The sequence below is a fragment of the Arachis hypogaea genome, chromosome 13, assembly GCF_003086295.3.
Source record: "Arachis hypogaea cultivar Tifrunner chromosome 13, arahy.Tifrunner.gnm2.J5K5, whole genome shotgun sequence".
NCBI lineage: Eukaryota > Viridiplantae > Streptophyta > Magnoliopsida > Fabales > Fabaceae > Arachis > Arachis hypogaea.
In genome coordinates, this window is record NC_092048.1 from 144,303,678 (window position 1) to 144,316,130 (window position 12,453).

General features: G+C 33.2%; 1 protein-coding gene across 1 annotated transcript; it reads left to right on the top strand.

The window, feature by feature from the left end:
* Nucleotides 1-498: 498 nt before the first annotated feature.
* On the top strand, nt 499-8,770 carry LOC112792583 (mannosyl-oligosaccharide glucosidase GCS1). Its single transcript, XM_025835877.3, has 22 exons — nt 499-981; nt 1,112-1,185; nt 1,434-1,685; nt 1,959-2,133; nt 2,519-2,605; nt 2,747-2,815; nt 3,105-3,201; nt 3,587-3,669; nt 3,834-3,941; nt 4,260-4,381; nt 4,566-4,673; nt 4,757-4,830; nt 5,533-5,658; nt 5,752-5,819; nt 6,371-6,520; nt 6,665-6,715; nt 7,175-7,231; nt 7,319-7,468; nt 7,559-7,650; nt 7,915-8,024; nt 8,148-8,211; nt 8,297-8,770. Exons 1-22 carry the CDS (start codon nt 673-675, stop codon nt 8,439-8,441), a joined length of 2,571 nt encoding a protein of 856 aa, XP_025691662.1. The 5' UTR covers nt 499-672; the 3' UTR covers nt 8,442-8,770.
* Nucleotides 8,771-12,453: the final 3,683 nt, after the last annotated feature.

Sequence of the window (12,453 nt, forward strand, 5' to 3'; positions counted from 1 at the left end):
ACAAATTCATTACACTCCATGGGTATCGAAAGCTCTGGCACTCGTGAGGCTCTGCTGCAACTTGGCGTCCTTGTCGTCGATCAAGAAGAAGAAGAAGAAGAAGAAGGAGGTTTAAAAAGAGACTCAGGGACCACATTGGGTTACAAACTTTCGATAGCCACGTCATATAACAGTTAGGATGTCCAGCATGGCAAAAAATTGCCACATCACTGCCGCCAGGAAGTAGTTTGGACGGAAAAGGGGGAATGGACTAACTAGGTGCATTTTTTCAAATCTCAAGGACATAAATAGTGCAATTGAGAAGTCAGAGACTAAATGGGTGCATTTTGTGAATCTCAGGACTACTTTGGAGTTTAACTCAATAAGAGTAATAAAAGTTTTGTATGAACAGTTGTTAGTAAGATTTTTTTTATATAATTCTCAATGTAATTGGTTTAGCAATGATAATTTTTTTAATTAAATCTAAATCTAAATGTTTGCACCCATTTATCATATGGTACATCAGTTTTAGACATTTATGATATGGTTTATAATTCTGAGCTTTCAATCTTAGTATTATATTTTTGGACATTAGCTCAATGCATAGAGAGTTCACTCATACTAGTCCTTGCCAGGTCCTCAGCAGCACCTACGCGACGTTGTGACTTTGCGATCGAGTGACTGAAACCATAAATGACCGGAAGCGGAAGAAGAACCACTCGGAGCAGAGCCAGATCCTCCGCCGATCCTGACGGCGGAGACGACGATGCCTCACTCCGGGAAGCGAAGTTGAAGCTGAAGCGTCGGAGAGAGAGGAGCAAGTACGGAAGCACCATTCCGCTATTCAACAATCCGAACCTCAAGGTGGTGCTCCTTATCACCGTGGTGGCATTCTTCGTAATCTTGTTTCTGATCTTTCACCTTGTCAATTCCACCGCCGAACCCGAGCTCCCTCGCGCCGTCACGCCGCTTCCTGCCCCCAAGATTATGGACCTTCCTCAGGTGAAACTCTCGCTTAACATTATTCCCTCCATTATTTAATTGTTATTCTGAGTTTTTTTCCTCCATTTTTCTTAACTTTCTGATTCCGAAGATTGACGCGCGTGAATGATTTTTTTTTTTCGCGCTGCAGTTTCAAGGTGAACACAGGGAGAGTTTGTATTGGGGAACTTATCGTCCCCATCTTTATCTTGGAATTCGTGCCAGGTATCGTCTTTATTTGTTTTAGTAAATAGTTTCTGTAAAGAGTTTGGTTAAACAAGGTTGTTCGAGCTGACACGGAAGCAAGACTATTTTGGAGGCTAAATATAAGAATTGTGGGTAAAATGAGTGCCATGTCTGGCTTAGATATTGTATTTAGGATACTGATATCAACGACATTTGATTCTGCAAGCATTCTAAGTTTCTAACAATATATATTTTTGTTTGTTTGTTTGGTTGGTTGGTTATGTCAGGACTTCACAGTCTTTGATGGCTGGATTGATGTGGATTGGTGTGAAGGATGGAAGGTATCACTTGCGACATGTCTGCAAAGATGAGGATGATCTTGGCACTTATGGTTGGACAAAGCATGATGGACGTGAATTCGGGCATCAGTTGCTGGCAGATCATGGCATGACTTTGGCTACTGAGTTTTTAAAATCAAAGGTGGGTGGCAGTGGTTACGGAGGGGATTGGGCAGTTCGAATTAGTGTGCACATCAATAAGTAAGTCATGTAATTGCTTTCAAATCACTTTCCACTATAAGTGTTAAAGGGTGGAAAAAATTTGTTAGTCGGTTGTTTTGGACAAAGTAGATACTAGCAATCCTGTTAAATCATTTTTGGCTTTTGGTCTGATTTTTCCTCCTAGAAGATGATAACATAAAATCTAACGCTGATCTTAATTTCTGGTCCGAGTTGCTTTTTGTTTCCCAGCATGAGTCTCATATCTGACTATTGATACGCTATGGTGAACTTTATCTTGTGGTCCAATCTCAGGTCTGAGTGGAACGAGGAGTTTGGGAAAGGTGCCCAGCTTTTCTTCTATTTGGCTGATGAAGGTGGTAATGTTCTGGATCTAAGTAGAGAAAAGTTGAACATTCATGAGGATTCTTTGCTTGCATCTGGCTCTCGACTGGATATTGGAAATTGGCAGCTGCATTTAAAATCAACGGTAATGATAGGACATAGTGTTTTGGTTGAATATTCAAGATAACGTTGTTCATACTATGACTTCTTGTTTGTGTTTATGGTTTTCTGGTTATAAATGTCCTACATTTCCTTTAAGCAGCACCTTGAAAGTGCGATTTTCTTCTTTGAAACAGTTTAGGAATAAGCTTGTGAATCTCCATATCTTGAATCATGCATATCACTTGAGCATAACAGCACCTCATGAAAGTTTACTATCCTTTTTCTTTGGACCTTTAATTTACCTTTATAATCCATTTGTGTTCTTGCCCTAATATACTACATTTAATTGTCAATTTGTCATTCTTTATGATCTGTTATCGTATGCATCCAAGTAACCTGTTATTAACCGAATATTTTTTACTTTACAGGATGATTTAGAGCTGCATTATTCTGGATTTCGCACCCCTCACTTTCATAATTTATCTGATCTTGTTGAGGAAAATCTTGCATCACAAGTATGTTTAGGTGTTCCAGTTCAATTAATTTTGTTGTATAATTTTGGATTTATTATTTATTATTTATTATTTATTATTTATTATTATTTTTTGCTTTTGGTCTTTCCATTGACGTTTCTGCTGCTGTGCATGTCATAGTAGATAAGAAACCATGCTCGATTACAGCTGTCTGACTCATCAGTTGATTCTCCAAATGTGTTAGTTTTTCAGGTAATATAAACATTTAATTACATATGCTCTTTGTGAGGTCTACATCCATGAGGTGGTCAAACGAGATCTACATGTAAACGGTCTCTCTGTAGACATGATACATGACAGAGCACAATGGCGTCATTTGATTCATGTAGCCGACCCCACTTAGTGGGACAAGGCTTTGTTGTTGTTGTTGTTTGTATGCTCTTTGTGAGGTCCATTTGACAATTATAAATGTTTAAATTTAGTTTGTCTTACTCTTCAATACACGCACACACACACATACACACACATCTTTTTGCCGCAGATTATCGGTGGATTTCCTTTCACAACAGATATTGCACTTCTTTCTGGAACTGGTTCGGAAAGCTCAAGAGTAGACGAGCGTGTTAGTCAGTTAACAGGTTTTTTCCACTTCTATAAATTGTTTCTCAAAACACGAAATTTAAATGCACTTAAATGAAGTTGAATAAATCTAGAAATTATTATGTTGTGAGAGTTGGTCATTGCTCTGAGCTGCTTGTGGATGGACATTAAGAGGGCTTATACAATTGTGTAACTAATATGTGCTAAATAATATTGAGGCTGAAATTTGAAAGATAATCATTTATGGCTCCTGTGCTTTTAAATTCATTTCTTTTGGCTTTTGGTTTGTCTCTTATGATTCTTTTGCTTTTAAATCTTAATACCTTTAAAGAGAAATTGGCTACTCTTTTCTGATGTAGATTTTTTAATCTTTTTTATAGTGTGTAATTTTTTGTTTGTTTGTTTTTCTCTGCTCAATCTTAGGCACCTCATTGACCAGTCAACTGAATGATAAGAAACAAGCTTTTGACAAAAAGTTTGAAGATGTTTTCAGTTTGGCTGAGAAGGTACTAATTTCATTGTCCTTTTCCTTATTCAATTTTTATTTCACTTTATGATTTTCCATAATTTCTTCTCTTCTCAAGGGGGGAAATGTTTGAATCTCAAGTCTTCCCCTTTCTCTCTCAAGATGGGAGAAGTTGTTTGAATCCCAAGTTATCTTTGATTCCAGGTGGATTCAGAATCCATATCTGTTGGTAAGGCTGCTGTAGGGAACTTGTTAGGTGGCATTGGTTACTTTTATGGGCAGTCAGTAATTGCAATTCCAAGAACCCTCGATGTAAGTTACTTTTGTTTATTATTTGTTAGTCCTTATTGAAAAGTATTTACCCCATAGTGCCATATAACACGGCTTGTGGTTATACTAAATATGGACATCTTCACATGTTTTATCTTTTCCATAGGTAAATTGATTTTATGCAGAAAACTGTTTTGGTGTCAGTTGATAATCTATACCAATATACCTCATAACAGCAGATTTGCTATTCTTTTATTAATATGTGGGCGGTTTTAGTTTTCAGTCATGATGCTATCTTGTGCTTTTTGCTACAAGCTATTTGGAACTCGCACTTATGCTGTATGTTGTTTTCGTTTGCAGCTTAAAGAGCATGTTAAGTATGTATCATATTGGCCTGCTGAGCTTTATACAGCTGTACCAGGTCGATCTTCCTTTCCAAGAGGATTTTTATGGGATGAAGGCTTTCATCAACTTCTAATCTGGTTAGGTTCTCATCCTAGTAACATCCTTATCTCAACCATAATCATCATATCTATTTGTTTTGCTTGAACTTCTACTCAGAAAAAAGTACTGTATTTTCTGGATTGTTCAAGACTTATGGGTTTCAAATAACAAAAGATTGTCTATTATATGTATGCTTTCTTTGCACTTATGCACATCAACTAGGCGTTGGGATATTCATATTTCGTTGGATATCATTGGACACTGGTTAGATTTGATGAATGTTGATGGATGGATACCTCGTGAACAAATTCTGGGAGCCGAAGCGCGAAGGTAGTACAACACATTTTCTATAAATTGATGCATTCATTTTTAGCTTTTAGCTCCCCAAGTGACAAATTCTTCTGATCTTGCAGTCGGGTCCCAGAGGAATTTGTTCCGCAGCATCCAACAAATGGAAATCCTCCAACTCTGTTTTTAGCATTGAATGGTACTTCTGTTTATTGTTATTTCTATGTTTCTCTTTTTCCGTAACCTTTTCGTTTCAATCTTATTGTTTCAATCATGTTCCCATTGTGTTCAATCAATCATTAACTCCCCAGTCTGATTTTCCTTATGTTGGGGAATGATAATGAGAAAGTTCCTGTGTGGTTTTGTCTCTGCGATGCCCACTTATCCTTACAACTTCTTTTGATTTGCTTGTTCTTTAAGTTGGGAATCATCATAATTGTGCTGGGTTACCGAAAATGTTTGTGAATAATTAGTTTATGGAGAGTGGAGACCAAGCTGGACAAATGCAATTATCTCTGTAAACCTCACTTTAGGTCATAAGGATGACTAACATTGGTTTGATGATGTTGAATGCATGTTAATCACAGGGCCTGCCAGAAAGAAATTATGATGGTTGTGATGCTATCTTTATTACTTGCGCTGCTTACAAACTTATTCTGTAAAATAACTGAAAATATATCCTTCAGAATGAAGCTAGGGTTATTATATCATATATTCATATGGTACATGAAGATTCTGTAGACTGAAAAAATTATTTGTCCTGTCTTATATGAAGTTATGGCCATGACATATTCTTTTTGTTCCTGATTAATTGGTCTGTTCATCTCTATTGCCTTTGAAATATCCCTTTTGTATTATGTGCTAAACCAAGTGGTTAAAAATCTGTTTTGTTTTCCATCAGATATAGTTAACGGCTTGAAGACCAACAAGTTTAATTCAAAGGATAGAAGTGATATATCTCTGTTCCTAGAGCGTGCCTTTGTTAGATTGGAAGCATGGTTCCAATGGTTTAATACAACTCAGTCAGGTATATTATAAATCTAATGCCATGTGTGCTTCAGTGCTGAGATGAGTTAGTTTCTTCCTCACCTAGTTTTGGGTTATCATCTCTTTAATACAGGGAATCAGATGGGCAGCTACTACTGGCATGGACGGGACAATAAAACAATACGAGAATTGAATCCCAAGGTTCTGGCCTGTTTAGTATATTTAATTTTTAGGGTATATTTGGTTGGTAGTAAAAATGAATTGCAAATTTTTATGAATGAGTTCATGTATAAAATAACGCATACAGTTCATCTCAAAAATTTTCACCCTATTTTAACCCACCAATTAAACATACTATTCATTTTTTCTGGACTCATCTGCACTTCCGATTTAAACTATACATACGTAGGTGACTTGAGTAGAACAGTCATGAGCAAACTGAAAGTGGAAACTATTGCTGGCACAGCCACAATTGAGTTTTATTAGATTTTTATTGTAACATGACATGAACCTACTTAAAGCATAGATCTAAAAACAGTTTTGGCCATTTGTGCTTAATTTATATTACGGTGGTTCTACCATCTGTTTTGACAAGCAAAATAGGATTCATTTTTCTGGATGATGTTTATTATTAATAGAAACTGAGAAGTCATATCTGACATGCATTGAATGTGTCTGAAACCTTAATTATTGCATGAATATACATTGCATTATGTCCAAGTATCACATTACATTCATTCTGGCATCTTCAGACACTGTCCTCAGGATTGGATGATTATCCACGTGCTTCCCACCCAAGTGAAGATGAGCGCCACTTGGATCTTAGGTGTTGGATGTCACTTGCAGCAGATTGCATGCATTCCATTGAAGAGCTGTTAGATAAGGAAACCAAACCTAGTAAGGTATAATTTAGAAACAAATTTATCATTATGTGGGAATGCATTATATTTATATACTTTTTATACAAATTAGGGGAAATGTAGATAACTGAATTGTTGAAGCTTAAATCACCCAATTTAACTGACATTTTAAATGAAATGGTGCAGAATTATGGTTCTACAGCTAAGTTGCTATCAGATCTTGAGTTAATAAACCAGGTATTACCTGTGTTCTCCATCTTGCTTGATATTTCATTATGCATCTCTGCAAGAAGGTGAGGAATAAAGATAAAAGAAAATAACCGCATACCCGTAACAGAAATTAGAAATCTTGTGGAAAATATGATGTTCAAAAAGGAAACTTGATTCCTTCCTTACACTACTTTATAAAAATTTCCCATTGTCCTTACATATTAGAAAACACGGTTTCTCTTTGCTTCTTTGTACTATCTAAATAACCAAAGTATGTCATTTGAGTGAAGCCTAATCATGCTCCTTTTATGCCTTCTCCACACACTCCATGGTGTCGTGACCATTGAGATTTTCAATTTTGCTTCTTCTGTGTAGCAGTCCAAGGATGATTGTCTTTTTATCATAAGATTGTGTGCTGATACTAGAGTCATTTCATGTCTACCATTATTCATTCACATGCCTAATTTGTGCTTCATGTACATACAGATGCATTTTGATGTTGCATATGGTGCGTACTTTGATTTTGGAAATCATACAGAGAAGGTATACTGTCAAACTTACGCAAGATTTGCGATGCTTGTGTCCCCATGCCTGAGAATGTGATTTTCTTTGCATGCTTAACCACGATAGGTTCAACTTAAATGGAAAGAGGTGGCGGTTGGACATAATCAAGCTGCTCGCGAGCTTGTCCGGGAAGTTTTGGAGAGACCCAAGTTGAGATTTGTTCCCCACATTGGTTATGTGAGTTTATTCCCGCTCATGACAAGGATCATTCCATCAGTAAGTAGCATTTCCACATTTCGAAGTTATTCCTTGTCTGAATGATTCCACAATTAGATTCATATTATAATTCGGTACTGGCTTGTTCAGGGATCATGGATTCTGGAAAAGCAGCTTGAACTCATTTCAAATCGAAGCCTCTTGTGGACTGACTATGGACTACGTTCTCTTGCCAAAACAAGGTCCATAACCATTGCTCTGATGAATATTTGATTTGAGTGATTTTAGTCCCTATAAAGTACTCTTTTTTATGATCCCTATAAATTTTTCTTTAGTCCCGACTTAGTATGATAATGTGATACATCTTTGCCACGTCAATATTTTTTCTTACCATGTCTACACTTGACCAAAACCAAAAACTCATTTAAACCTTCAATTATTCTAGTTACCTTGTTTAGCACGATGATTCTAGTGAACCAAAAACTATATTATGTTTTGTGTCACAGTTCCATGTACATGAAACGCAACACAGAGCATGATGCTCCATATTGGAGAGGTACAATTTGGATAAACATGAATTACAGAATTCTTTCAGCACTCCACCATTACTCGAAAGGTAATTCTGCACAGGCAAAAAAGAAAGTAGCAAAATTTTCAATTTATTAACTTATGTTAGCCCCCAACCCCTAAAAATCTCATTCGTTCCTGAAACTAATCTTTGGGTTGAATTTTATCTCAGAGAATGGCCCGTATCAGGACAGAGCTAAAGCTATCTACGAAGAATTGAGAAGCAATTTAATTAGGTATTGTTCTAGTGTATTTGGTGCTTTTGGAATCTTATCTTTGATATTAGTTTATAAGAATTACATCTTTCCCATCTCACTGCAGAAATATAGTACGCAATTATCGACAGAGTGGATATCTGTGGGAACAGTATGATCAGGTTAAGGGTAAGGGAAAAGGGGTACACCCATTTACGGGTTGGACATCACTTGTGACATTAATCATGGCAGAGGCTTATGAAAAGATTTAGGCAAAGCAGCAGAGAATCAGAGATTACATGCAGCAACACAGATCAAATGTCTCTCACCGCAAGATTGTTAGTCACCGAAGGCTGCAAGAGATGTGGCGCACGCTGTTGTATCTGAATATTGACCTTCGTAGATTCTAGAAAATGTTTTTAATACCTAGGTCCGAATGTGATTGGTGAAAACCATAAAGCAAGATGCCAATAAACTCATGTAAGGTTAAACTCTTCCTGAAACATTTTTCTTTTGCCTTTTTCTTTTGTCGTAAGTTAAACTCACCAATACCTTCTTACTAACTATTAATATCTTCAAAAGCAATGTTTTAAATGTTAAACCATTTTTTAAATATTTTAGAGACCAAATCAGAGTTTATTTCTGAAAATTGCTATACACGTTTATGTAAATGTCAATAAAAATGAAAGTAAAATAAGTGAATCGATAAATTCAAATGCATATTCTTTCCAAGACAAAGTTCTAGATTTGTTTTGACAATTTTTCTCTATAGACGATTATTGTATGAGAATAAAATCAACGAATAAAGATGCAGACCAATAAATGCCTAAAACGTCAATTTAAATTTAATGACCAACATATTTTGAATATCATTATATAGTATAAAAGGTCATTGATTTCTTATTGTTATTAAGAGAATGAAATCATTAAGGATGATGACGAATTAAACTATTAAAGTATGGCAATATCTTAAGCTAAATGGGTAAAAGGTGATTTTTCTTTCTAAATCTTACTCGGGGATTTCTTGTTGGAATTTATGTTTTTTCTTAAAAAAAATCAAAGATACTTGAAAAAGAATTAGTTGACCGGATGCATTAAGATAATAAATATGCGGGTTAAGTATGATTTTGGTGTCTTCAATTTTTTTTTCATACAAAATTGTACCTAAGGTTTAACATAATTTTAAAATTATCCTTTTGACCTAAATATCAAAATTTTGGACTAAATTACTCCTGACAAAAAAATTATAAAATAAAAAAAGAAAAAAGAATAGAGAAGCCATTAATAAAAGAAAAAGAAACCATAAAGAAGTCATTAATAGAATACCAATAACAACAACTCACAATATTCAATAACAATGTTGTATTTAAATTCAAGAACAACAACAACATCATTATTGCAATCTAATATTTCAAATTCAGCGACAGCATAGTATTCTTATTTCTTTTTTTTTGAAATAAAGAAAAAAAAATCTGAGATACTGAGAAGAGAGGGAGAGAGAGAGAGTGCACGAGCTCGCTAGAACAGCCGTGTTGCCGCCGTGCTTTTATGCTCCGAAATTGCCGCCAAAGAAGGGAAGAAGAGGAGATCTAAAACCGTTTGCGGAGGAGAAGCACGTCCGTGAGCGAGCATGGTGAAGACGACATCGTAGAAAAGCAGAGTTGCTGTCGTCGCTGCTCCTCGCGTGCTTGCCGTTGTTCCACGGTCGTCGCTGCTGTTCTACTTCTGTTTCTGATTCTGTTTTTTCTGATTTTGCTTCTGATTCCATTATTGTTGTTGATGATGTTGTGATGAAGAAGAAGAAAAAGATGCTGATGCTGTAATGAAGAAGAAGATAAGGGTATTTTGGTTCGAATGATGATTTTAAAACTATGTTGAACTTAAGGACGATTTTGTATGCAAAAAAAGGTTAGGAACCAAAAAAATTTTCAATCTATATCTTAGAGACCAAAATCGCACTTAACCCTAAATATGTAAAAAGCTAGACAATCAAGTATTATTTTAATTAAATCCAACTAAGTCATTGGACGCGCACTTTTTTTTTCTTCTTATTATTACGTGCATTGTTGTTGCTTCTTTTTCTTCTTGCTTCATTTTTCTCCTTTCTCCTTCGTTATTGTCATCATCATCGTTGTCGCTACCACCACCACCATCTCTTCCTTTTTTTCATTTAAATTTTTTTCCTTTTTTTTTCTCCTCTTCCTTCGTTATCATCATCATCATCTTCTTCTTTGTAGTTAAATATCACATAAATTTTTTTTAAAAAACCTCAAGTCTAAAACCGATGCATTCAACCAAATAAAATACATTTAAATGTGTTTTAGATTCAAAAGACACATTAAATTATTGCAAATGACATATGAATAGCTAAATCTCTTATATATTAGTTTATATAACAAAATCAATTCTATAATAACAAAAACACATCATTTAATTAGAAATGACATAATAAATTTTGATAAATGATATAAGAAATATTTAAAGAATTACAAGTTCGAAACCTAAATTCGCTCAACCAATAATATATTCAAATATGTTTTGGAACCAAAAAAATACATCAATTTATTATGAATAACACAAGATCGGCTAGATTTCTTATATATGAGTTTAATACCACTCATATAATTCAATGATAAAAAAAGTATATCATTTAGTTAGAAATGACATAATTAAAAAACTTTTGTGTCATGATTAAAAAATTACATGTGAAAATTAAGTAATTTTCTGTGTCATAATTAAAAAATTTTGGTGCTATTTGACGCTTATTAAGTAAATAATTTTATGTGGATGTGTATAAAAAAGGACGAGAGATCAGATATTTGCAATGGTAGAAATTGGTGTCTCTAATATTTTGTTTGGTTGTACAGTGTCTAAAAATCAGACCTACGGATTTATGTTATTTAACTTTTTAAAAAAAATTACAAATCGAACCGTCCAATTTATGTTCTTGAAAATTACAAAATTTTTAATATTAAAATCGGATTCTCTGATTGTTGTTTTCAAAAATAAAAAAAATTAAAGTTAAAATCAGACCTTTTAATTTGTAACCTGTTTTTCCTCTTCAAACAAATCAGACCGTTCAATTTGATCAATATAAATTTAAAAAAAATCCATATCAAAAGAAAATACCTAGACTTCCAATAATAACCTACTACACATATTTAATCCATACGAAAAAATTAACCACTATTTGGTTTGATTAAATTTTTATTTTTCAAAAGTAGTTTATAAAAGCTAACTTTTGAAAAATAGTTTTTTAAAAATTATAATATTTATGTTTGATAAATTAAATAATTAAAAATAATTTTCAATAAGCACAAATAACAAGTATGTTTGGTAAAATAATTTTAAAAATTTAAAAATACTATAATAGACATTAATGTAAGAATTAAATTTAGATATTAATTGATATAATGAATTATATTAGACTTTTAAATTTTAATAGGAATAAGCTATTTTTAGAAAATTTCATCTTAGATATTTTCAAAAACACCCTTATCTTTTAAAAAATACAAACACAAATACATAATTTTTTATTTACCAAATATAAAATAAAAAATTTATACACCTTTTTAAAAATTTTGTCAAACCAAACTTTAATTTTGTAATATCTATGTTTGGACAAACTACATAACACTCTCTTTTTTATTCTCAAAATTTCAACATCTACTAGACTACTAGTCCTCTACATTGCAAAAAAAATAATTTGCTTTTTAATTTTTTATTTTTAAAATTTTGTGAAAAAAATTAATAAAATTTATATTTTATTTTTTTATTTTCATAAAATTCTAAAAACAAAAATATTAAAAATAATAAAAAATAAAAATACAAACCATACGTACTATAAATTATCTTATTCAATTTGTAAGAATTACAATATGATTAAAACTTACAAATAACTTCAAAGTATTTGTTTGCAAGTTCTCATGTAATTACAAATAAAAAACAGAAAATTTCATTCTTTTTAATCTATCAAATAAGATTATTTTATTGGTTTCTTTTCTCCTAGTCGATTCTTACCTTACTTGATTTCGTCCCTTTAGTGAAATATAGATAATGGTATAAAATATCTTTTAGATACCTTTTGGTACTTCCAAACATTTGATTCAAGATGCAGGTACATAGTGTTTATAAATAGGTTATGTTGCAACACTTTTTTAATTTAAAAAATAAAAGTAAAAAGTATTATTAAAATAAAAAAATATGATTTTAGTTTTAATAATAATTTTTAATATTGTTAGAACTCTTTAACTACTGTAGCTATAAAACACTGTATACTATGCT